Source organism: Pleuronectes platessa, chromosome 16 (assembly GCF_947347685.1).
Source record: "Pleuronectes platessa chromosome 16, fPlePla1.1, whole genome shotgun sequence".
NCBI lineage: Eukaryota > Metazoa > Chordata > Actinopteri > Pleuronectiformes > Pleuronectidae > Pleuronectes > Pleuronectes platessa.
Genome location: NC_070641.1, coordinates 20,835,068 through 20,860,074, shown reverse-complemented (window position 1 = coordinate 20,860,074; position 25,007 = coordinate 20,835,068). Strand labels below are relative to the sequence as shown.

At 45.1% G+C, this 25,007-nt stretch overlaps 1 protein-coding gene across 1 annotated transcript; it reads right to left on the bottom strand.

Moving 5' to 3' along the window:
• Positions 1–330: 330 nt before the first annotated feature.
• Positions 331–24,197, bottom strand: myo15aa (myosin XVAa). The gene is made up of 65 exons (XM_053443502.1): positions 23,025–24,197; positions 22,602–22,684; positions 22,304–22,367; positions 22,090–22,199; positions 21,696–21,770; positions 19,859–19,949; positions 19,687–19,692; positions 19,196–19,299; positions 18,970–19,033; positions 18,763–18,876; positions 18,504–18,665; positions 18,293–18,406; positions 17,907–17,965; positions 17,650–17,773; positions 17,426–17,521; positions 17,039–17,170; positions 16,846–16,971; positions 16,648–16,725; positions 16,369–16,526; positions 16,242–16,287; positions 16,017–16,141; positions 15,636–15,753; positions 15,311–15,486; positions 15,067–15,151; positions 14,871–14,924; positions 14,703–14,784; positions 14,374–14,504; positions 14,142–14,237; positions 13,692–13,927; positions 13,234–13,424; positions 12,801–12,873; positions 12,520–12,711; positions 12,306–12,421; positions 12,037–12,131; positions 10,694–10,829; positions 9,156–9,220; positions 8,677–8,811; positions 8,484–8,544; positions 7,475–7,622; positions 7,285–7,378; positions 7,086–7,209; positions 6,871–6,986; positions 6,666–6,725; positions 6,360–6,435; positions 6,146–6,261; positions 5,951–6,069; positions 5,710–5,851; positions 5,405–5,516; positions 5,188–5,262; positions 4,721–4,923; positions 4,280–4,404; positions 4,109–4,172; positions 3,927–3,999; positions 3,604–3,677; positions 3,412–3,494; positions 3,165–3,295; positions 2,977–3,071; positions 2,691–2,768; positions 2,503–2,599; positions 2,240–2,400; positions 1,791–1,924; positions 1,405–1,538; positions 1,099–1,232; positions 587–727; positions 331–432 (listed from the first exon to the last, which is right to left on the bottom strand). Exons 1-65 carry the CDS (start codon positions 24,180–24,182, stop codon positions 331–333), a joined length of 8,142 nt encoding a protein of 2,713 aa, XP_053299477.1. The 5' UTR covers positions 24,183–24,197.
• Between the last annotated feature and the right edge of the window lie 810 nt (positions 24,198–25,007).

Sequence of the window (25,007 nt, the reverse complement as noted above, 5' to 3'; positions counted from 1 at the left end):
CTTTAGTTTCTGGACCAAACAAGCTCACAAATTAACTGGTTATTGAAATTTTACAAAACAATCTATCAAATTAGAAAATAATGGGCAGACTGTTTGATGTATACTCTTATGGTCATCAGAATCACCATACATTCATCGCATTGAAGAAATATTATCATTAAATATCAAAATATTCTATTTTTTAAAACAGAGGTAGATGCAGTGCATTTAAGAGGCATACAGTGTGTGTGTGTGTGTGTGTGTGTGTGTGTGTGTGTGTGTGTGTGTGTGTGTGTGTGTGTGTGTGTGTGTGTGTGTGTGTGTGTGTGTGTGTGTGTGTGAGTCTGCGCACTATAGCAAGGTGATTTCGCTTGGTGGCAAGGTGAGTCTTTTTTCTCTGACTGACAACATGTTCTCCATGTGCATGGCAATGACTCGGCACAGCTCCAGGCCCTGGAGAAAACACACAAACACACACACAAAGACACACACAGAGAAAGAATCAACACGGCTCTTATGGTAGGAAGAAATAACAAAACAAAGCACGTCTTCGAGCACCCCCATCCTCTCCTCTCTCTTTATCCCTGCGTCATGCACAGACACATACCTGCTCCAGCTGTAGCTGCGTGATGCGCTGGTTGAGCAGGTCCCCGATCATGATCTCCACATACGGGTAACTGGAGCCTGAAGTCGGTCTCTGGGTGCGGGTGGACTGGACCTCCTTCAGAGGGAAACGCACCGTGGCCTCCTAATCACAGAGTGCACACACACAAATAGACGTGACAGGAATGCACACCTACACAAAGTGACAGATGGATATGTAGAGTCAAAACATCGTTTATCAAGGTATTTGTTGGATATGTGGTTACACAAGATAAGGCAATGAAAGGTAGAAATAAAACTGTATAACCAGCAGGAGGAGCCAAATACTTAGTTTTTGAAATCATTAAATCAGTGGCTAGTTTTTGAGGTCAACAGAAAGTCAAACCAGCACCTGGGCTGTTTCAGATTCCAGCTATGACACACATCCAGCTGCAGTGTTGGCATGAATCACACTATTACACAGACTTGGGTGGATCCTCTGCAGCATGTGACTGTGGATGTTTGTCGGTCACGTACATGAGTGTCCTTGTCAAGGAAGTGGAGTCCGTTCAGATTTACAGCCAGGACGCACGGGGCGTGGATGGATGCAGAGCCTGAACTCTGGATGTAGAAGAAGGAGGAGCCGAACATGGGGAAGGCACTGACCAGCCCTGGGTAAAGAAAACACCAAGACATCAGATGTGACGAGGGATGAAGCAGTAAAACCATATCTACTATTTGGGATTCAAATTTGTGTCTTTAATCATGCAAAAATGTATTAAAAACACCAGTGTCTATGGAGACTACTGTCCTGTAGAGACACACACTGAGCTGCTGTCTTACCAAGAAACTGTGCACGGGCCTGGTGTGGGTTCAAGGGCTGGATCTGCTGCATGTGTTGAGTTGTCATATTCAGCCAATGCTGTGAACCTTGTTTGCCATAGAACTGCGGGGGGACGCACTCCTGCACGTCATGTCTAATAACACACACACACACACACACACACACAGACATACATGTTGTGTTCTCTGTAAAAGCATCTGACATCCAAGCTAATTTGCGAAGTTGTGCATATATTGTGTGAGGATGCACCTGTGTGAATGTGTTAATGTGTCTTTGTTAGTCCACTGTTTGACTCACAAGCACAAAAAGCCAGTAAAACTGCGACGTATCCAACAAACAGGCTTTGTTTAATGAATGCTGTGCGTGTAGGTGTGTGTATATTTACAGGGTGGGCAGGTAGACGGTGTCCTTGGCACGGTGCTGTAGAGCAGCCAGCCTGGCAATCTGCTGGAGATGCTGCTCACTGGCTTTACCCTGAGGAACCACACTCAGCAAGGCCTTCACGTAATCTGGCAAGACCTTGGACACAGAGACACAGAGACCGTTATCTTGTGTGATTTTTATGCTTCTTGTCATTTGCTACAAACAACATCAACGTGTGGTCAAGTGAACCACACAAGGACACTCAAATTGCATGTTTCAAAATAAAGTTTTCCAACAGGAAACTTGAAGGACGTGGATTTGCTCTTCCCGAGGCACAGGAGCAGAAACTGGGATGGTAGCTCTGCAGTCAGGACGGCAGAGGTAGAATCCCTGTGGTAAAATGTCTGGCACTGCTGTTGATTAACCAGAAAGAGGACATTAAGTCCTTCATCTAACAGTGTAGACCTGTACCTGGTTATAGTGCATGGTGACATAGAGTTCATTGTCCAGCTTGAGAGCCAGACTCCAGATGACTCTTCTGAACCACAGGCTGTAGTTAGCGTCCACTGGCTCGGCCTCTGTGGCCACATCCAGGATGTACTCCCGTTTGTTCAGGGGACGCACGTTCTGACCTAAACAGAAACACAGGTCGGCGATGATCAGCTTTTCCACGTGGTAACTTGGATTTTGCCAAGAACATTTGAATTTCAGATCCTCGCCTCCAGCTGGATTACCTTTGTGTGTGACCAGAAAAATGGCATATTCATCCAAAGCCTCCTCCCTGTGCAGCTCCATCTCAAAGCAAAGCTCCTCGATGACATCCAGAGATACCTGAGACGAAACAATAAATAAGTTCACAGTATGAAATGGCACAATCGAACAGTATCATTTAATTGTGTGTGTGTTTGTGTGTCCCCCTCACAGAGCACGTCTTGATCTTCAGGTGCCGTTCGATTCCACCTGGCAGCAGGAACAGCTGTCTCTTGGAGCTCCGCCCAGCCTGCACACACATGACCAATCAGAAGGAGAGTGTACTGTTATTTATAAGGAATATATAATTTGATTGACACATTATTCCATCCTGACACAGTTATTATTACCTTTGTCTGATATTTAGCAGGATTATGCAACAACTACAGGACAAATTAGGAAAATCAGGATCTAGTGAATGTAAATATGTTTTCATGCGGGGACACACAAAGACCAACCAGCATCGCTTTGAGTTCCATGCTGTTGGGATACTGCACACGTCCGCCATATTGAAAAGTCCTCCTCAGATTCTGCTCACAGGCCTTGGCAATACCTGTCAAGTAAGAAGAGCAGCCAGTCAACTCATCAGCTCCCTGATTAGAACCCCTGATGGATGGATGGATGGATGGAAGGACGGCTTCTCCACCTTGGTACTGAACCCCAGGACTGGAACACGCATCCTGCAGGAACGTCAGCAGAAATGGTTTCATGACGTCCGAGCAGCGGTGAAAGGACGTCAGGATGTAGAGCAGCCTCCATCCTCTCTGACAACTGTCCCTAAACACAAACACACAAACACACAACTGCAAATGAAAGGTTTTCTGCCGTGGACTGTGCAGGTGCAGATCACTTCTTCAGAGCCAGTCAGCGTGAAACACGGAGAAGAGTCTTACGGTTTGGAGCTGGTGTTAGTGGTGACCTGCTTCATCACCTGGCAGTAGGCCTCATCCTTTATCAGGCCGTGGGTACCGCTCAACTATAGAGGATCAATTTGAGAGCATATTTATTTCTCTTCATGTGGGATCACATCATTTATGTGCCTCTAAAATATGTTAGTGAGAGAGAGTGTGTGTCTGTGTGTGTACCTTCAGTATAGTGGCGACCAGGTCCTGTTCATTCTGTCCCTTCAACGGGAAATCTCCCATGAACTTCATTATGGCTGAATAAAATCAATTAAATAACATTAAAACTCCCATGGACACATAGATTATATCATATTGTACAGAAGGAGTCAGGGTTTCAGAGTTCATCTTAGTAGAGCGCAAACCTCAGGCTACAACAACCACATTTAAATTCACTAGATCCTGATTTTAATGTGGATCTGCACCAAGTGGCTCACAATCATATTCATCAGTCTCCTCCTCTCTCTCTTCTACATCCATCCCTCGCTCTGTCACTCTCCTCTCACCTAAGAAGATGTCCGCCGCCACTCTGTTCATCCCGCTGTCGGAGAAGTCGATCAGAGACTCCTGGATCGGAGACTGGTGCGACACAGACATGACAAGGAATACAAATATATATTTTTTTAAGTTGAAAATGAAGTTGAGAATACAACTTCATACAAGCGCATTGTTTTGAAATGAACTTTACCTTGGAGAATTTGATCATGTCGACAGGGTCTTTGCCCTCCTTCCCCTTTTTGGCTTTATGATCACTACTAACAGAATACAGGCAGCTGTCAGAAATGCATGTGTCTGTGTTTGTGTGTGTATGTGTGTGTGTGTGTGTGTGTGTGTGTGTGTGTGTGTGTGTGAGACTGACCTCCTGTTACTTCGGGCCACTCTGAAGTACTTCTTGGCAAACTCAGCGATATGGTACTGGCCGCCGTGCAGAGGCAGATCGTCCAGTTCGATGCTCAGACTGTCCCCATATATCTTATTTACTACCTAATACACAATGACACACACACACACACACACACACACACACACACATACACACACACACACACACAGAGAAAGCTCAGCAACAGGGCCATTTTAAGGAAGAGCAAAGATGTAATTATCCGCAAAATATTTCCATTTCTTCAAACCAAAACATTCCAACATACTGTGTAAACACCAGCGGGACCATAATGTAGGGGTTTTATTCATGCTGAGCTAAGTGTGTTATTCAGACTCGTTTCAATATTTGTAGTGATCGTGATTCTTTGTTGTGCTACAGTCGGACACAGTCTGCTGAATGTGTGCGTGAACCACAAACCTCAGTGGAGAGGTCAAGCTCATGGGCAGCCACCGCTGACCCCAGGGCCACGGCCACAGCAGCCGAGGCGGCGACGTGTCCCTGTCTGTGTCGAGGCTCCACGCGCTCATCGGGCAGAACCAAGAAGTCCGGAGCCGCCACAGGACGGACGTACTCACTCGGAAACAATCCAGACTTTCCGTACACGGCCCCGAACCGCCAGCCTGTTTACACACAAAGACACACACACACGAATACACACACACACAACAGAAAATACAGCATGAACGGTCACTGACAAGTTTATAAACAAAAACAGAAAAAGCCAGACAAGCAGCAAACCAGTCATCAGTTATGTCAAAATAAAATTAAGTAAAAACACAAAAGTTAAAGTTCTGCTATAAAAACAAACCCCCAAAACAACCCGCAAATAAAAAAACAACACACACACACACACACACACACACAGAGCCCTAAACCAAACCCACCGAACTCAGGAGTGTCTCTCTTCAGCTCCTCCAGCAGCATGACCTTCTTCCTCACGATGCAGCCGTAATATTTACCTGAACACACACGTATGCACACGGTGGCAGCGTGAAGCACAGAGAAGCAGACACACACACTGTACATGACTCACAGATGCACAAAGCACAGAACACAGAGATGATACTGTGCAGCGGGTTCCTGTTCCATCATGTGTCTCACCGGCCTCCAGTCCGTCCATGTGCAGCAGCCTGATGATGTCTCCTTTGTGGAAGCTGAGCAGACTCCTGTCCTCTGTGATGTAGTTCCTCACTGCCACCACGTACTCTGAGTCCTGACACACACACAAACACACACACAACTTGTTGACATCCATATAGAGTCATAGAGAGTAAAAGCTAATCTTGCTTTCATATGATCTAAATTGTTTCAGCATTATGTTATACTTTCTATCTCTGAAAAAGCAGCATAAGTATAAAGACGCCAATCAAATCATCTTCAAACAAATCAACAAAAACCGGACACACCTTCTTGAGCTCTGTGAGGAAGTAGTCGATCATGTGTTTGACCTGCGGGGCTTTGGCGGAGAACAGGATCAGCTTCTCGTTGGCCAGGTTGAACTCCAGCATGTTCTTCGAGGGAATCGACACAAACAGGATGTCCGAGTAGCTGCACAGGAAGTGACATGCAAAGCCGGGATGTCAGTGGGAAGTCACATGGCTCGGCTTCAGGGCCCCCCCCCCCGGCCGGATCATTTCGCCGTCTCACCTGTAAGGCCTCAGCACTTTGAAGTAGTCTGAGGAAGAGGAGCTGCTCCTCACCATCTTCAGCAGCTTGATGCCTTTATGTGACACAGACAGCACCTGCACCCCTGTCCCCACACTGCCCTGAAACACACACACACACATCTTTGCACTTGTACCTGTTTTGAATTTGAACGCAGAGGAAGAGACAAGAACTCACAGATGCTGGAAAGAGGCGAGAGAAGTAGATTTCCCAGGAGTCTCGGGACACGGAGACGACTTTCTTCTTTATGTTCTCATCACTGGTTCCTGAAAGCTGGTCCACGTTGTTCTCCTCTGTCAGAGAAACAAATGAAGAGTTGAGGATATCGAACCTTTTGAGCTAAGTGACTGAAACCTGAACAAAAAGAGGTCAGAGGCTGAAGTGGACCGACCGAACAGAGCCTTCATCTTCTGTCTCTCCTCCTGAGTGATACGGATGCAGGCCTCTGAGAAGGTGTCATGCACAACCTGTACACAAATACATATTCAGGAATGTTAATATAACATTTAACACATAGAACATTTCATTTATTCCTTATTTATCAAGATCACAGGACGAATCTGTATTTTTCATGTAATTCTTTGCTATTATTGCTGAGCCTGACTTTGAAACAATAAATCCCAAAATAGAATTATAATAAAACAAATGCAGTATTAAACAAGTTTATCATAGATAAGTATTGAATACACAAATCTACCTGTCTGAAGATCAGATCCAGAGTAAGAGGATTGTTGAGCGTCTCTCTGGGATAGAAAACCTGTCGACAGAAAAACACCAACAGTGAAAATGTTTTCTTTGTGGTATTTATTGTTTTTTTAAAAGGGTAACGTGTGTGTGTGTGTGTGTGTGTGTGTGTGTGTGTGTGTGTGTGTGTGTGTGTGTGTGTGTGTATATAAATTCACCTCTTTTCTCATGTAGAGCTTCCAGGGGACATTGGAGTAAGTGTAATATTCATCACTGGCTTTGCTGTGGAGTTGAGTCTGAATGATCTCCTCCTCTACTGGCAACTCTCTGCAGACTGGAAGCACAAACACACACATGCATGTACACACACACACTGTCAAAATGTTTTTTGATGGAAGTTCTCATACACGTTTACGTGCATGTGGACAGTCACCTGGAGGAGGCGCAGGACTCATGCTGGAGCTAGATGGCGCTGCTGGACGGGACCTGGTGGACTTGACAACCTTAACGCCTCCTTCTTCTTCTTTACGTTGTGAGGACTGAGGCTTCCTCTGAGACTGACATATTAAAAAAGGTCAGATATTATTTGATGTAGTGTGTGGATTTTATCTGTAGGAGAGGAGGAAGGTTACCGGCTGTGGTGGGTTTGCCATCTGGTCCTTCAGGATCTCCATCGCTTCACCATGAGGGTCTGACTTCTTTCCAAACACCTTCCCATCGCTTTTTCTACACACATACAGGATCATAGTAAAACTGATCAAATGCATCTCTCGGGCCTGTGCTATAAATGTTTGTGTGTGTGTCTGTGTGTGTGTGTGTTACCTTTGTAAGGCAGGTCCAGTTGAAGTCGTTGTGTCAGCAGGCTGGTGGTGTTTGATGATGTCTTTAATATCATGGCTGGGATCCATACGCTCGGTGTTATTCACACGGGATCGGACCACATCCTCGGGAGGGGGGCCACGTGCTGAGCCTGCAGTGTAAAGTTCATTTAAATCCATTCCTGTCTGTTAAACCTTTTACTCTGTAGTTATCTCTCATGCAGGAAAGATTCTGCTCCTAATCTTTTCCAATCTTTTCTGTCTAGATTTTTCCTCTGTTGTGGAGGGAAACTCAAATTCACTCGTGGGATTCCTCAAGGGCCAATCCTGGAGCCATAATTATTCTCCATTTATAGTCTGCTGTAATGTCAGATCATCAGTTATCATAACGTAATATTTCATTGTTATACTGACGACTTTAGATTGTTGGACTTCTCAAAACCTCCTTAAAATGTCATGATGATAAAACAACAAAATTCAAATAGATGGCAATCTGGAAGAAATAACAATATAATATATAGATGCAATAATTTGTGGTTTATATTTGATTCTGGCCGTTGATTTGAGGACCAAGTAAAGAAGCTCATCCCATCCTGTCTTCGAGTTAATCTCAGTCAACATGAATTATCATCTTTCACCCAGATGTAGGATCGGCCTTCATTTTCATTTCATGTTGTTTTAGGTTTTTATTAGAAAGTGAAAGTAAAGAGATGTTGGGGAAAAGGAGGAAGAAAGAAAAGAAACATCTCCCAGTCGGACTCGAACCAAGGACATTGTGGCTCATGTCTTATATTTCAACAATTGCCCCTTAAAGTGAAACCATTGGACCTCCCCCACATGAGGTCTCACAATTTGATGATGTGGTCTTTCCAGCCTCAGATCCCTTCATCACAAAGCATCCGTATTGTTCTTTCCACTCATTTGGATTCAGGGAATCCAGACAAAAGCAAAGTACCGAGCATCATTTACACCAAAGCAAAACCTCCAGTTATAAACTTCAGTGTTAAACTTACTCCTCTGGCGTTGAACAGATGCAGGACCAGGCCTGTACGCTGACTCCTCCCCCTCTTTGTTCTGCAGAAAAGAGAGAGTTAAGCTATGTGGGTGTATTTTGGCAAAACTTCGGATTTTGTCAATTGCTTGTGTGCCCACATGTGTGCATTGTACTTTCACACCTTGGCTCAGTGCACGTGTTTGATGACTCACCGGACTGGGTGTGTAGGTGTGTGGTGAGTGCGTGTGATGCTGGAAAGGTGGTGACTGAGGAGCCGGGGCCACGGGGGGGAAAGACGACAACATTTGCTGCTGGATCGCGATCGCTTGCATCGTCATCTGCTGAGCCTGAGACACACACACACACACACACGCTTATATCATCGTCATGTGACTGTTCAGTGAGGAATACACATCAACATGATGTATGATTGGTATTTATGTGTAGGTGCTAAAGCAATAAACAGGTGAGTTAAGGTTAATAATTCAGTTTATCAGCTTGTCTACTTGTAATTTTCATTTTAACTGCATTTCGCAGAGTTAAAAACCCTTGTTTGCTTTGTAGAAAGACAAAAAGGAACGTGTGAGTTTGGAAATGTGTATGAAATCCAAACAGATGAGTCAGTCTCATGAAGGCCAGTGTGATTGGTGAGTTTTGTGTCAGTTGTTGAGAGAGAGGATGTTTGACGGACCAGGATGATGGCTTGCTGGTTGATGATGGCCTGCTGTTGCTGTGACATGACTGTCTGCTCTGACCCTGGAGAACACAAACACATAAACACTCCATGTGATGACAATGATTTTGTTATAGAGAAACATTTCCACAGTCCACCGCAAACGACCTTGTGATCTCATCCACTTCAACCAAAGCGAACAGGACAACCTGTAACATAGATCTGATATTGATTTTTCATTAAATTTATCGTAACCTCCTCATGCCCACATGCTTCAGGCCAAACATGCAGGGAAACCAACGCACACCCGTCTGCTGTACCTGGCATACCGCTCATACCAGACAGGCCTGGGACTACAGGGGCGGCCGGGAGTGAGGGCACCCCCGAGACACCGGGGGCCACGGTGACTCTGGATGCTGCTTCAGCAGCTCTGGCGGCGGGGGGGGAAGCAGCAGGTGCTTGAGTTGGTGACACATGTGGGGCAGGATAAGGCTGCGGGTAATGGTGGTGTTGGGGGCGGTTGTATTGGTGGTATTGTGGTGGCTGCGGTGGCTGTGGGGGCTGTGGTGGCTGCTGCTGGTGTTGTTCGTGGTGATGGTGGTGGGAGGGGATTGGCATGGTGGGGATGGGTGGCATCATTCCTCCTGCTACTGGAAGCACTGGTACAGCTTGAGGAGCAGCGGGCAGGGAACAGGGGGAGAGTTAGGAACTGTCTCTGTTTGTTGACCTATTGCCCTCGTAGCAGAAGAAGTATCTTACAAATATTTAATTAAAATAGAAAACACAACACGACAACGCAGAGGCATAAACTGAAGAGAGTGACTCCAGCACATTACTGCCTGAGGTGGTTTGAAGGACAGGAGAGTTTGTGTGGAGGGAGACTGAGAGGGAGCCATGTCTATAGACGGGCACTAAAGAGTCTGTGGTTACAGTGAATGGCTGCTGATGCATTATCGATGAGGTCAGACGGCTCATTACAGCCTCTAAGAGACAGATTAACATCGGTCAACTGTACATCTGAACCTTTACACCTGAGAGTCTGTTTTACCCTTCACTATTAAACCATATGGAAATAATGACAGCAATTACAATAAATATATATATTTCTATTGATATGAAATACAGGATTTTCTTTTTGATTCTGAATTTAATCAATTGTTTTGATGGATTAAAACATACTTATCCAAGAAATTTGAAAGTTTACACTCATAAAAATGTTTCTCCTAAAATGCAAAGTTTATGTATTTAAATAACAAATAAATATTTTCATGTAATTTAATCACTTAAGTTCAATGGTCACATTTAATGAAGAGTTTCCTATTGATCAAGTTGATGATAATAAATAAAATAACTTTAAATAATAAGAAAGTGTCAGAAAAAGTACAGGATAGGACATATTAGAAGAAAATGGGATAAAAAATATTGAATTGATGAAAAAATACATTGGTTAACAACATGCAGCTGAAAACAATAAACTATAGATGGCAAAATACAAATCCAAAGAAAAACTACATGACAGTGAACAGAAACACTTTAACAACAGAAACACACTTTACCTCCAGGGTGTATTCCTGGTGGGTAAGGCCGACTGGGGGTCGCAGGGCTCTCCCCCTCTCCTCTTCCTCCTCCTGTGATGCCAATACCTCCTCCTCCCTTCATCCTCGCCGTCAAACTCCCCGTCTTTTCCATGTCCTGGTGGGCAGAGAGAAGCCGGTGACAGAAAGTCAGCAGGGCGAGAGGGAAGACTGTAGATGTTGAAAACGTGGAGTTTGAGAGACATGGAGAGTACGACAAAAAGGCTGTGTATACAGAGAGTGAGGGGGGGGGGGGGAGGGGGAGACTATGGGAGACCAGAGAGAGGGAGTGTGTTGAACAGGTTGTTTCGTAGCCTCTCTGCGTGAGTCAGAAACTGAATACACCCCAGGAAGTACACACTGGGTGAAAAGCTCCACACATACACAGGCACACACAAAGAAACTGTCTGAAGAAAGAAGCAACATAGGAAATCTACACACAGCAAAACTAAATGACTTTTTAATGAAATGATAATAAATGAAATAATACCAGCAAAGACGCAGGGAAAGACTCCACAACAACAAAGTGTATATCTCAGCTCCAGATATAGATATTTATGTTTTTTAAATATAAAACAGTGAGAATTTCTGCAGCACCAGATCTACTTTCTACATATCTACTCCTCAGGACTTTTTCTTTTTCGTCTCGTGGTAATAAATCAACTGTGGAGTTGCCGATGAGACGGATATAAAACTGCCTGCGTGTCGTATAGTAACCTAATCACTCCCCCCCCCCCCACCCCCGTCTGCTCCATTCATACACAAACAGAAGCAGTGGTTCACATTTTCCCTCCGTCCATCGATCGACAGCTCACACGTTTAGAAGCGGGGTGTGACATCACACTTTTAGGGTCCCAGCATATGTCAGAGGGTCAAAACATACAAGATGGAAAATGTGTTGCTTTCATAGATGTTTTATTGTGTTTTTTTCTCATAATAATTCCAACCTTGATGTAGGTTTTTGAATTCACTTCCAACCTCTTTTATTGTCGAGAGAATTTTTGCAGAAAGTAAAAAAAAGAATTGATTGAGCTTGAAAATCTCAACATGACCCAACTTTGAGCTGATTAATAAAGTTAAGTTCTGTCTTATTATGAGGAAGCAACAGTGTTCTGCAGTTTACGAGCCAACTGATTAATTCATGAAGTCATTTGAGCACCGAAGTATTTTCCAAAGCAGGAGGGAAAGCGCTTATGCAAGTGAGTGTGTGTGTGTGTGTGTGTGCGTGTGTGTGTGTGTGTGTGTGTGTGTGTGTGTGTGTGTGTGTGTGTGTGTGTGTGTGTGTGTGTGTGTGCGTGTGTGTGTGTGTGTGTGTGTGTACTCACTGCGCTGCCGTCTGACAGCACGGGGTCAAACAGACTGTCCAGGTAGCGATCCATTCCTCTCTGAGTCTGACCGTCACTCAACGCATCCGACTCCACTGGACACACACACGAAGCAGAGAGGCTGTAAAGACGTACTTTACATTCTGAACTAAGAAACCACAACACATACTAGAAACACACCCTATGCACCCCCAACCGTGATACTTCTGTTCATATTTGTATTCATCTATGCCATCAGTTAGGGATATATATATTTGTAGTGAGTGTACCATGACTGTGGTAGCCGTCAGAGTCTGGCAGGCTGTAGGCCGGTCTGCTGCTGCTGCTCAGAGGAAAGGACGGAACCAGCTCCTCGTCTGAGTCGAAGCCGCCGCCGACCAAAGCACTGAGACGAGGGGAGAGGTGAATTATTCAGGGCTTCATTCATTTCTCAGCCATGGCCCGGTTTGTGTTTGTCTGTGTGTGTGTGTGTTGTGCACTGACAGGCTGGTATTGGCCCGGACTCTGGCCGGGTCGTCGGTGCTGATGACAAAGTAGCTCTTCTGCTTGGGGAAGTCCGGCGGAAGCTCCAGGTCTGAAACCAGGTCCATCACGTAGTCGTGACCCGCTAACTCCACCCACTGGCCCTGCTCCTTCATTAGAATGGAACTTCCCCTCCACCAGTCGGACACGCCCCTGCAACACCAGCCAGGTCAACTAACTTTTATTCACAGTTTAAGAAATATAAAATGGTCCAGGAGATGAATGATGTTTAATATCTGCACCTGTGGCGCAGGACGTCTCCAGCTAAATCCTCTCCCCGAGTCCAGGAGTGGACGGGACACAGGAAGGACCCCCCTGCAGAGAGACGGCAAACATCCAACACGCTTTTTAACTTCCATTGAGGTTTTGAAACCACACAGATTGTTATCAGAAGGCAATAAATGGTGCAAGTCAACGGAAGAAAGCCCTGAGTGCACCTGACACTGACTGGCAATAAATTATCAATGGTAAGTGGTTGTAACTGATCCGGCCCATTAAAGCTGATGCCAGCAGTCCCAAGCACTTCTCTTTTCAAACCGCAGGAGAGAGGAGGATTCTCCTTTAGTCTGAGATACGTTCTACAGCTTCATGTGAAGATGAAAAGTAAAGTGTGCAGCTTATCTGCAGTTGTTCTGGCGTCACACACAAACTTCATAAAGTGTTGTTAGAGCTCACCATCAAAACAGTGCACGTGCAACACCATGTTAGCCTTTTTCCGATTGGCCGTCCACTCCAGCAGCGCGAGCGGATAGGTCCTCGCAGTCTCGGGGGTGGAGCCGGAGCCTAATTGCGTTTTCTGATTGGCTTGAATGAGTCTGTGTTGAAGCAGCGCCTGGCAGCCTGCAGGAGCATGGTCCGAGACGAACCTGTGGGGGGGGGGGGGGGGGGGGGGGGGGGGGGGTGTTCAACGATGTTAAACTGCCCCTTTGATCTTTTTCCCTTCATGTTTTAAAATTAAAGTTTACATTAAGATTTTAAACTGGAAACCTTTGTTTCAGATTTTAGGTAAGAAAGTTAATCGAAGTTAATTTGAGTCATTTTTTAAACATAGACTCAGCCTCATATAAAGATTTGGAGAAATATTTGTCATCTTCTGTTCACATGTATATAACATATCTACATAGATTTATTACTTCAGTAGATATTTCTCCATCTTGGGCGACGGGGTGAAGCTGCAGACACAGGCCGACAGCAGCAGCCAGCCCCGCTCAGCGTTCTCCGAGTTGACGTTCCTCCAGACCTGGTTGACCACCTGAGACAGGATCTCGTCCCGGAGCCCCGGAGACGTGAGGCCCCTTTGGATGATGTAATTCCCAAACATGTTTTCCTGCGCCCCGTTCAGATGAGGGTCCCCCATGAATCGCAATACCTGAGGAGAACAAAACACAGATATGATATGTGATACCAGGGTTCTGAGTGAATCGTGTGTTTGAATTTCTGAGTTTCTGGGACACACAACCAAGTAATGATAACAAAAACAAAGAGGAAATAGTAGTAGTAAATAGTAGTAAATCTATTTGATTCCAGATTCATAAGTAAATTAAGTTTTAAGAAAAGACTTTTAAAAAAAGAAAGCAGCCGACCATGATGAAGAGCTCCAGAGCCTCCCCTCTGAGATCCTCCTCCACTCGGGTCAGGGGTGAGTCCAGAGGGGCCGTCAGCATCCCGAACTTTGGTTCCTACAGAGTTGAAACATCCCAGTTTTTATTAGGGAAGTACATTGTGTAACAGCTTTATAAGGACAACAAAAAACACCACATATCTGCGGTCCTGAGGCTGACTGCAGAACTGTCAGTGCACAGATGCCCGTCTCACCTTGAAGTAGATCTGCACGAAGCGGTAGAACGGGAAGTTGTTGATGTCCAGCGGCAGAGTGAGTTGATTCTCCTCCTGAATGTGAGGAGCCTGGAGCAGAGCCAAACAGTCCGAGTGCAGCTCCCTCCTGACTGGAGAGAGCAGGTCACACAGGAAACATGCAGGAGCCTTGAGTCTTTTAATGTGTGTTTATGTGTATTAGTATTTTGACTCTTCTATTGCTGTTGAAGTTGACACGATTACAGAGCATTAAATTGATCCAAAATTAGAAGTTAAAAGTGAGTTTAGTCAGATTTCTGAATCTGACCCTGTGCTGAACATCTCCTCACCTCCTGCTGTCTGCAGTAAAGCGCCCAGCTCTGCAGGGATCAGCAGGTGTGTGACGTTCACCACCTCCCTCTTGGTCAGCTCCTGGAGGAGTTAGAGAGACTGTGAATTCAGAAAGTCTGTCAGACAGAAACATGGATGAATAAATCACAAGCCGGTGTCCATCTCACCTTCTCTCTCCTCCTCCTCTCCTCATCAGTTTTCCTCTGGGCTTCAAACTTCATCTGCAGCCAGATCACACAAATAACACAAGCTGAACATTAGCTGGAACAATCATATGCTTATCACACATGTGTCAGACAGGTCAGGTTTCCTCTTGTACTAAACATGAAAACACAATGTCATTTAAAACCCTGCTGCATGTACCTTGATGTATTGCTTGCGGTTGACATACATGTGGACGAGGGAGCGGAATCGGACCAGACTCTCCCGCATATTCATATAGCGCCTCCTAGTGGACAAAACCAGTAATGAGTACCATGACGTTTAATATCTCCCTTAACACAAGATGTGATGATCTCAGTTCTGAGAAGCTTTTGTGCAGAAGTCACAGTTTCATTGATCGGAATCCAGTTCTGTATCTTAGATATTCATATAGCTTGTACGTTACCTCATGAGGAAGCCTCTGCACTGCGCCTGCAGCCCGATGATCTTCTTGCGAAAGGCCACAAAGCGTTTCCTGACGAAGAACATGCGGGTGTAACGCTGCAGGGTGAGAGCAGCGAGATGTCGGGAGCGCTCCCGTTTACACTCAAGCAGCTGGTAGATGTCCTCTTTCAGAAACATCTGGCACACACACACACACACACACACACACACACACACACAAGAGTTTGTGTCACCTTTATTCATAAATTAAACCACAATATCTATCAATCAGATAAAAATGGCAGCTCTTACTCAACACCATCACACAGACTGAAGGAGAATCTCACCTTTGTGACTCCGACGTGAAAAGACCCTGGTCGGAGGGGACACAGTTTACTGAGCATTATCACACAGTTTTCTCCAATTGCAGCTGGAAGCCCTCGAATCCCAACCAGAGACTTATACCTGGGGACGACACACATTCACATGCACGGACACGGGTTATTAAAATAAATATTCAGATAGATTCAGAAGCAGTAACAGATGCATTTCTGATCCATACTGCAAAAACACAATGGCCTTTATTCACCAATCAGACTTTAGGAACTACTCTCATATGTCAAAACATCCTTTGTGTTTGTGTATTTTGCAGCCTGGTGTGTACTAAACCGTCATTAGAGTGACAGCGGTGTGGCTGAAGGATTTAGAGCTAAAGCGGGTGTTGGTACCTGAACAGGAAGACGTAGAATGGCATCCTGACCGGATATCCCTCCCTGCGGATCCGGATGGTTTCCAGGACACCAGAGTGTCGCAGCTGGCCGCTCACCAGGTCGTCTTCCATCACACCTGGCAGCTGGACACAGATGTATGATTAAACATGTGAGCTCAAAAAACATGATAGTCATTACCTAGATCTTATGATCATTGTGAATATACAATTATAATCAATCTACCTTCATGTTATTTGGCTTAATGCAGCGGACGAAAAAAGGGTTGCACCTGAAATACAAGAATAAACTAAATGAGTTTGATGAATTTACAGGAAATTACAGCTTGATACTAATTTAAACTCCGCTTCACCTCTCCATCTTCTCCACCAGCTCCAGCAGGGACTGTTGGAACTTGTTGCTGACGGTGGGCGCTTGGTATCTTCTGGTGACCGTGCTGCTCTTCCTCATGTGACCTCCTCTCTGCTGACCCACGAGCTCAGCGTGAGCCACGAACAGATTTGACACCATCTAGACACACACACGAATACACACGACATCCACACATGAAAGGGTCCATATGAATTATTCACCGGAGAAAACGTTTTCCATGCAGGCTGTACATCACGGGAAGACGCTGCTCTCCTCTCACCTTGTTCCTGCTCTGGATGAACAGATCCACGACCTCCTGTCGGACCTGGTCGTAGTTCTTATCCAGGAACTTGTAAACCTGCGTTGATCACATCGCAAATTATAGGAAAATCTATATTTATATGTTGCTGCTTGTTTAACAATTTGAATAAACTTTTCATGAGTGAGTGATGCTTTGATCCAGGGAGGAGCTGCTCACCTGGTAAGTGACCCGGCCGGCAAAGTGCCTGATGGTGAACTCTGGGAGGGGCATCTTTGGCTTCATGTACAGTGGGCTGCTGCCGTGGTGATAGTGACACTTCTGGAGGAAAGTGTGGTCCGTCGCCTGGAAACAAATAAAAACTAGCATCTAGGTGACATGTGAATGTGTCTCCCCCTCCCTCCCCCCTCACCTGTGGGAAGCAGCTCTGATCATCCAGGATCCTCAGTATCCCATGAGGCTTAGCGGCGATGAGGTCCATGCAGGGCTGATTGTCGTTGAAGGGGATGTTCTGCCAGGGGATCTGCTCCCTGCTGTACTCCTCCTGTTCCGGGACCACAGACAACACCACGTCATGTTGGATTCACCACGTGTGTCTGCCTGCACGCCATCTTAGACCAGCCGATCTTTAGTTTATTTAGTTTTATGTGATTCCATGTTTCAATCTAATGTTGAATTAATTTGATCCCATTGTTCTTTCATCCTCTTGTGAAGCACATTTACATTTACTAATGGTTTCATGAAACTAATTGAGATCATGTGTGAGTGAGCGTCCTCACAGGTGTGAACGTGGTCTCACCTGTTCCTCCCTGAAAATGATCCTGTTGAAGAAGAACTGCAGGTACTCGTTTGCATAATTGATGCAAAGCTGCTCAAAGCTGTTGAAGGCCAGATCCTGTTGTAACACACGCACAAACACACACAGACACACACAGCTGGTGATTCTTTACGTCTCATCTACACGTCTAATGAGCGATTACACTGAAAACAAACATAAAATCAATGGCAATTAAAGTCACTGACCTCAAATCCGTAAATGTCCAGGATGGAGATGGAGAGGGTGTGTTGGCGAGGGTACACCTGAGCGTTGATCCTCTCTGTCAACCAATGGAAGAGCAGCGAGTACAGGATCTTGGCAACAGCATCTCTGGAGAACACAGATTTGTGTGTGAGAGACACGTACACAGATATTCAGGTTGTAATGTTTTCCAGAAATAAATCTGGAAAATACATTACTTTACATGCAGTACATGTGTCATGGAGCAGGAGCTGTCTCTCACCTGGCATCAACAGCACTTTCTACTGTCAGTGGAGTGTAGATCTTGTCCCTCATCGTCTCCTGTGGATAAGATCCGAGGGTCAAACAGCACAGCAGCCATCATTTTATATAAAGGGACAAACTATGAACTATTTTGACATCTAAAAAAGCTCAAATCTCTTTATGACCGGTTATCAGTTTGTTTTTATGGACAACTTAGTTCTTCATATTTCCTTGTGACTGGAAACAACTCCTTCATCTCCTCAAATACTTCAAATACTATTTGAGTATTTCAGTTTCAATATATATCTGTAATAAACCAAAACTTTAGTTCCATTTAAAGCTGCTCTATATCTAATCGAGTGAGGATGAATGGATCAACATGCACATGAAGTCAAAGTGACTGACTGTGACTTTGAAGGTGACAGCTTTCTGAAGTCCCTCTGGAGAAATGAGCAGCAGCTCCGCCACCACTCTGATCTCCTGAGCGCTCACCACTGTCGCCACCTCCTGGCCATCGGCCTGTATGGCAGCAGGCAAAAAAGGAAATTACTTCATCTCTCCTCCAAAAGAAAATCATTCTGCTCTCATCAAACTGAACACTTGGAATAAAAATGACCTCATGTTTCTGAAAGTAGACATTGCCCAGATGCAGTATGGAAGAAAGAACCCTAAAGATGGCCGACTGGTCATCAGGGGTAAAGTGGAGGATCTCCATGGCAGCGAGCAGACGCAGGAAGTCTTCTGCATCATTCTTTCCCGTTATTCCACAATCCCCTCCCTGGACAGACGGACCCATAGTCATCATCATCTCATCAGAGTAAACATCTGTGGACTGAATGAACGTATCAACACCCTGAGGCAGATTCTCTCCTCACCTGGTTGAGGTAATAGTAGGTCTCGGCCTCTTGCAGGTAGAAAGCCTGCTTCTGCGGCGGAGGGAGACCTGCCAACATCTCGTAGAAGATGTGATAGTTCCTCTCATCTTTGGCCTGAAAGGGAAATCGCAAGTTCACCTCAACACTTCGATATACGGACGGTACAATGAGAAGTGGTGGACGAGAAAAACAAAGTAGATGTGTCACCTGGAAGACGATACGAGACTTCTCCAACAGATACTGAGAAGTTATGGCACCACTGATCACACCACTGATGGAGAGAGAGAGAGAGAGAGAGAGAGAGAGAGAGAGAGAGAGAGAGAGAGAGAGAGAGAGAGAGAGAGAGAGAGAGAGTGATTAGGGGTTAGAGGGTTAGTTTACACAGAGATGGATTGAGATTAGAACATAGACCATAACTTCATTTCATACTCACTTCTCCAGAAAGATCTCTATGTATTTCCCGAAGCGACTGGAATTATCGTTCCGCACAGTTTTGGCATTTCCAAAAGATTCCAGCAGGGGAGCTGCCTCAAGGATCTACCAGGTTTTAAAACATACAGTCAATCGACAACCTTCATCAGGAGGACGCAGCCTTTTTTAATAAAGTGCTATTGTTAAAGGTAAGCTGGTTAATTTATGTTCTGTTTTACAACATTGCACATTTACATTCACATCCATCCCAATAAACCACGTCCCATGAAAACTGGTCTGTGGCATCAATCTTCAGCTTTTGCTAAAAACCACAAGTTGTTCCTGCATCAAACACAATCACACTAAAAACCATTTAATGTCTTTTTGAAATAAAACATTAGATCATAGTGAATATATCCACACATCACTGCAAAACACAGCAACCTGCCATTCTTATGGTCATAAGTGAGGATGCGTTGAAAAGGTAAAAGTACATGCAGGGAACCCCACTACCTCAATCTGCCACCGGGGAGAGCCATCGGAGAAACAGACAAATAAAATATAAAAAACACAAATAGTTATTTGTTGTGTGTGTCTGGATGTGGATCATACATGCAATAAGTGTGTGTGTGTGTGTGTGTGTGTGTGTGTGTGTGTGTGTGTGTGTGTGTGTGTGTGTGTGTACCTGTTGCGCAAGGTTGCATTTGTGATGTATTGCTGCTAGGTAGCGAAGAACTAGCTTGGTGGCCTCGGTTTTCCCCGAACCACTCTCCCCACTGAAACACAATAACACACACTCACTTCAGAGAGAAAGCACAAACCAATATATGACTCCACACGGACCAGTATGACTCTACCGTGCATATACAATAACGTGTTTCATCTACCGGAGACACATTATCCTTCGGTTTGTCTGAAAAACTCTAAATCATCGAATCAGTCATTCTTCAAAAACAGACACTGGGGCAAAAAGAAAGCACTCATTTTGGCTTAGCTGACGTGCAGAGAAAAGAATTGTACATATTTTTTAATGACATATACTTATTTGGCTTCTCACGACAGAACTAGTGCCAGTGTGAACTTTCTCAGTTTACATAATGGGTTGCAAAAGTGAGACAAACCAATTTGCTGAAAGATAAACTGGAGTAAAACCATGTTGAGGCCAAAGTGTGAACATTATCCGCACAGTGAGCATCATTACAGTCTTTTAATCACTTAGGGTTCGCATTGTCTTCTGCTGCTGGAGTGTTTGTCTTAGTGATGTGAAACCACACTAATCTTGAATTACACCAGGCCCCAGTTCCACTTTTGCATTTAACCACCTGAAACGCTCTGATGCACACACACACACACACCCACACACACGCACGCACACACACCTCTGGCCCCATTTGGCCAAAGTTACATAATGGTGGTACTTAGTGTTAAGTTGTTGGCATCAACTGTGTGTGTGTGTGTGTGTGTGTCTGTGTGTGACTGGCACCTCGACAGAACCCACTCCAGAGTACGGTTTCAACTTGTGGGTTAAGTTAGCTCAGAACCGGGCCGTTGCTGGTCACTGTACACCAGACCTCGGTTACCCCTTAACACAGTGATGCACACACAAACACAGGTTCCGCACACGTGCACTTGGACACACACACATACATGTCTGAAACATTATCTGCTCCGGGCCCAGACCTGGCTGGGCTTTCCTTACAGGTGTCTCCTTCCGAACACGACTAGAGTGATCCAGGTGTGTGCCAGAGTGCGTAGAGGTATCTGTGTGTTATCTATGATTGTTTCAAAAAGCACACGTCTATGTACAGGCGTGTAGATGTACTACACATGTTAGGACCCTATATGGTTTTACACCTTGAGTTTGATGTAAATTTACTTTTTGTCTGTTTAAGATTGTGCGTTCGCTCCCGGAGCCGATCGGTTGTGAGGCAGAGCGACAGACAGAGGAGTGAGGTATGGCTCTGTCTTAAGTTTGCTGGCCAGTAAACCACAGACAGACACTCATGAATTTACAAACACTAATCCACCTGAAGATGGAATCCAAGACACCAAGGTTAAACCAACACAAGGCAGTGGAGGCTTGCTCATGTTATACGACAACAAATATATTGTAGCTGCACAACGAAGATGCATAAATAAAACTTCAGCCTGCAATCAGGTACGACTAAAATACACAGTAGTTAGATTTACATGTGTCAGTACTAGGAAATAAAATTGAGGTCAGGAGAGTTTTTCTCTCTTTGTAGAAATATAAAATTGTTATACATTGTTATTATTCTTATAACAATGTAACTACTAGGTTTGATCCACTTTCATCAATATGTTATATACCTTCAGCGAGTTTTCACAAATATAGTCTCATTATTTCAGATGATATAGTGAAAAGGACAATATGTGTCATAGGTAGGGATATAACCATTTACAAAAAGACCTACTACTGACTGTTGGTCAACTGGGACGTTTGATGTAGAGATATAAGTAAAAGGGATTAAAAAAGGCAGATTATAGATGCAGCCTCTTACCTGATTATTATGACCTGGTTGTGTTTGGCATCCATCATTTTGGAATGAGCAGCATTTGCTATTGCAAACAAATGCCTGAAGGAAAGAAAATTTGATTACAATACAACCAAAAACATAACACCTGTAAGTCAATTATTCTTTCTATCCTATAATCCTGGTCTCGTTTTAATTGATATATACCTGATTACTTTCTTTACTTATAGCACATATTCATCCTATTGTCCATTTGATTACAATAGAGCCAACTAAAAGCTTTCAAATACAACACCTTATCTTTACAGTGCCGATTAACTCAAATGGATCTTATCAGTTGGGCTCTATTTACAAGGGGTTTCATTCAGTTTGGCAGTTTTCAATTAACTGTCCCCCCAGTTTGAGAGTGAACATTACTCACGGAGGATTCTCTCCCAGCGCCCGACCTTTGTACTGCATCACCACGTCCGTCCCGAAAATATTGTACATCTTATAGGGGTTCACAGACACCAGAATACTACCTATGTACGTCTGAACAGCAACAGAGAATAGAGAAACGAAGTGATGCAATCATAAAGTCACACACAAACTGCTCAGATATGGGTGTTTGATGTGAGTTCTCTTCAGATACTTACATATATGAGTTGTCTCTCAAACCTTTTCCTCAAATTCAGCAGGACAGTCCTCTCATGCATATCCCTGGACAAAGCATTAAAGGGTTAGATTATTAAAGGATGTGATAGAAAATTGCAAATCACAACTTTGCATGTTCGAGCTGCACTGACTTTATAATTGGCCTTGGTGATTCTTAATCGTCATGTTTTTGAAGCTTTAAAACCAAATGTTCTCTATAATTTATTAACGAACTATGAATAACATTGACTTCAGTCTGAGAAACATAACTCATGCGTATATGGGTTGTTCTGAACTTACTCTAGCTGCGTCATATCCTCCACTCCGTCTTGCTCTCCTTGCTCCCGATGAGACATGGTGGGCAGGCTTCTGATTGAGAACATCTAAAAACAAATACATACTCCAAAATTAGGATATTATTCATGTTCATTAACCACCACAAAATGTTAATGTCACTAGATCCTCTTTTCCTTGCATGGAAGTGTTGATTCTCTTTTGTTTTGACTAGTTCTATGGTTGTTAGCAGACAACCTGTTAGCCTGCACCTCACCAAAGAAGTGTTTGCATATTTTTCCTTTATCAGACATTGCTCTTTCAAAAAGTATCAACACTAATAACACAGGTCTCCTCCCTCATTTGCAATTGCATAAACAATACTAAAGGTTTACAGAAAAGTGCATGTTGTGTGTCAACGTGTACGTGTGAGTCATTCAAAATGTTTACCTTGTCAAACCACTGCCCCTGTGGTTCCCCCTCCCTGCTGAGATTCCATTCCCCTGATTCATGCCCCGCATTTCCCCGGCCCATCATGCTGTGGGGCTCCAGCAGCTCCCCATCTCTATACATGGACCACTTATTGAGGTTCTGCACCGTCCCGTGAGGTAGAACCCTCTCTGCATCCCACACGTCCACATCTTGCTGCAGTTCCAAGCCTTCAGCTCCAGATCCCTGTGCCCAGTGCTGTTCTGGTCCAGATCCCTGCACCTGGGGTGATACTACAGCATATGAGGAGGGGAGGCGGTAAGAGGCCTGTCTGAGATGTGGGTTCTGTAGAGCACCGGAGAGGTTAAGCGAGCGAGGCTCTGGAGTTCTAGGGGCACCAAGCCGTGTCATGATATTGCCATCAGGGAGACGGTAGTTTGCTTCACGAAGGTTTTGGTTCTTTGATAAAGCGTTAGACAGGTCAAGTTTTCGGGGTGAAGAAGCAGGCGGAGGACGGCTGATCAGAGTTCCATCTGGTAAACGGTACGTGGCAGATTGTAGGTTCTTGTTACGAAGAGCATTAGACAGGTCAAGAGAGCGTGGCTCAGAGGTACCAGCAGCACCAGGCTGCCTCAATAGAGATTTGTCTGGGAGTCTGTAGGAGGCCCCCCGCAGGTTGGTGTTTAGCAAGGCACCAGAAAGGTGAGGACCAGAGGCGGCTGAGGAGGAAGCTTGTGGTTGGTTCTTTGGAAACAGTGACGATCCCCCTGGGAGCTGAAATTTTGTTTTACGAAGGTTAGCATTCATCAGGGCACTCGATAGCCCCGGAGATGATACTGTACTCTCTGCCGCCTGCGTCTCCTCTCCTTGACGTGTCAGAATTGAACCGTCTGGTAATCGATAAGACGCTGTACGAACATTAGGATTGAGAAGAGCAGAGGACAGCATAGGAGAGGAAGAGGTGACAGGCTGAGATGCTGGCTCATTTCTTGTGACCAAAGTTCCATCTGGTAGCCGGTATGTGGCTTTACGTACACCGGTGTTCAAAAGTGCAGAGGAAAGCATTGGTGAAGAAGGGGCAGGTGCAGGTGTGGGTTCTGTCCTGGTTACAAGGGTGCCATCAGGCAAACGATATGTGGCCTGTCGCATACCAGGATTGAGTAAGGCAGAGGACAGCATGGGTGATGAGAGTGGGGATGGACCTGAGGAAAGCTCAGCAGGTTCAGTTCTGGTGACAAATGAGCCATCAGGGAGTCGATAGGTGGCCTGGCGTACGCTTGGGTTCTGCAAGGCATTAGAGAGCATCATGGGTGACAGCCTCTCACCGCCACTAACAGTACCCCCCATATCAGTGGTAATAGGAGGCCCAACAGGGCCCCGAGGCATTGTCAAAGTGCCACTTGGAAGCCTGAACATGGAGCTCTGGATCTGAGAGGTGCGGAGTCCACCAGAAAAGAGTGGGGACGCATCTCTTATAGTCTCTTGTTGAGGTGTAGTGGGAGGAGGACCAGGTGAGGCAGGAGACATGGGGGAGAGGTGTCGCTGGAGGGGTGAGGAATAGGAAGCATTAGCTAGCTGAGAGTTAAGTAAAGCAGAAGACAATTGTGGGGAGGAGTGTACAGAAGAGGTATGAGTGGCTTCTGCGTAAGGGACCATTGTATTGAGGTTGGCATTGCGATGTAGAGGAGACGAGTAGGAGGCACTGCGCAAATGAGAGTTCTGCATTAAAGCATTGGATAAACCAAGAGTTGCATATGGGCTCTCCCTCTGGTTCACCTGTACTCCACCTGACATCTCCCCTTGCCCACCAGGTAAGGGTGAAGCGCTTCTCTGTCGAGGTGTTTGAGGATAAGGGTTCTGGAGCATGCGTCCTACATAAGGTGATGAAGGTGGTACTTGAGGGAGGGTTTGATGATATATTTCATACTGTGGTAGGGGGGAGGTTGGTCTCTGTGAAGGAGAAGAATAAGCAGTGGTGGAGTAAGGAATGGATGAAGGAATTGG

Bases quoted from the DNA above. Each gene is read 5' to 3' on its own strand.
- myo15aa (XM_053443502.1), bottom strand. From the start codon at position 24,182: ATGCTGTCCTCTGCCTTACTCAATCCTGGTATGCGACAGGCCACATAT. The intron at 9,221-10,693 runs GTAAAGTGTGTT...TGTGTTCTCCAG, and splicing joins ACCAGGAATACACCCTGGAG to GGTCAGAGCAGACAGTCATG. The intron at 3,072-3,164 runs GTGGAGAAGCCG...CTTACTTGACAG, and splicing joins TCCTGGGGTTCAGTACCAAG to GTATTGCCAAGGCCTGTGAG.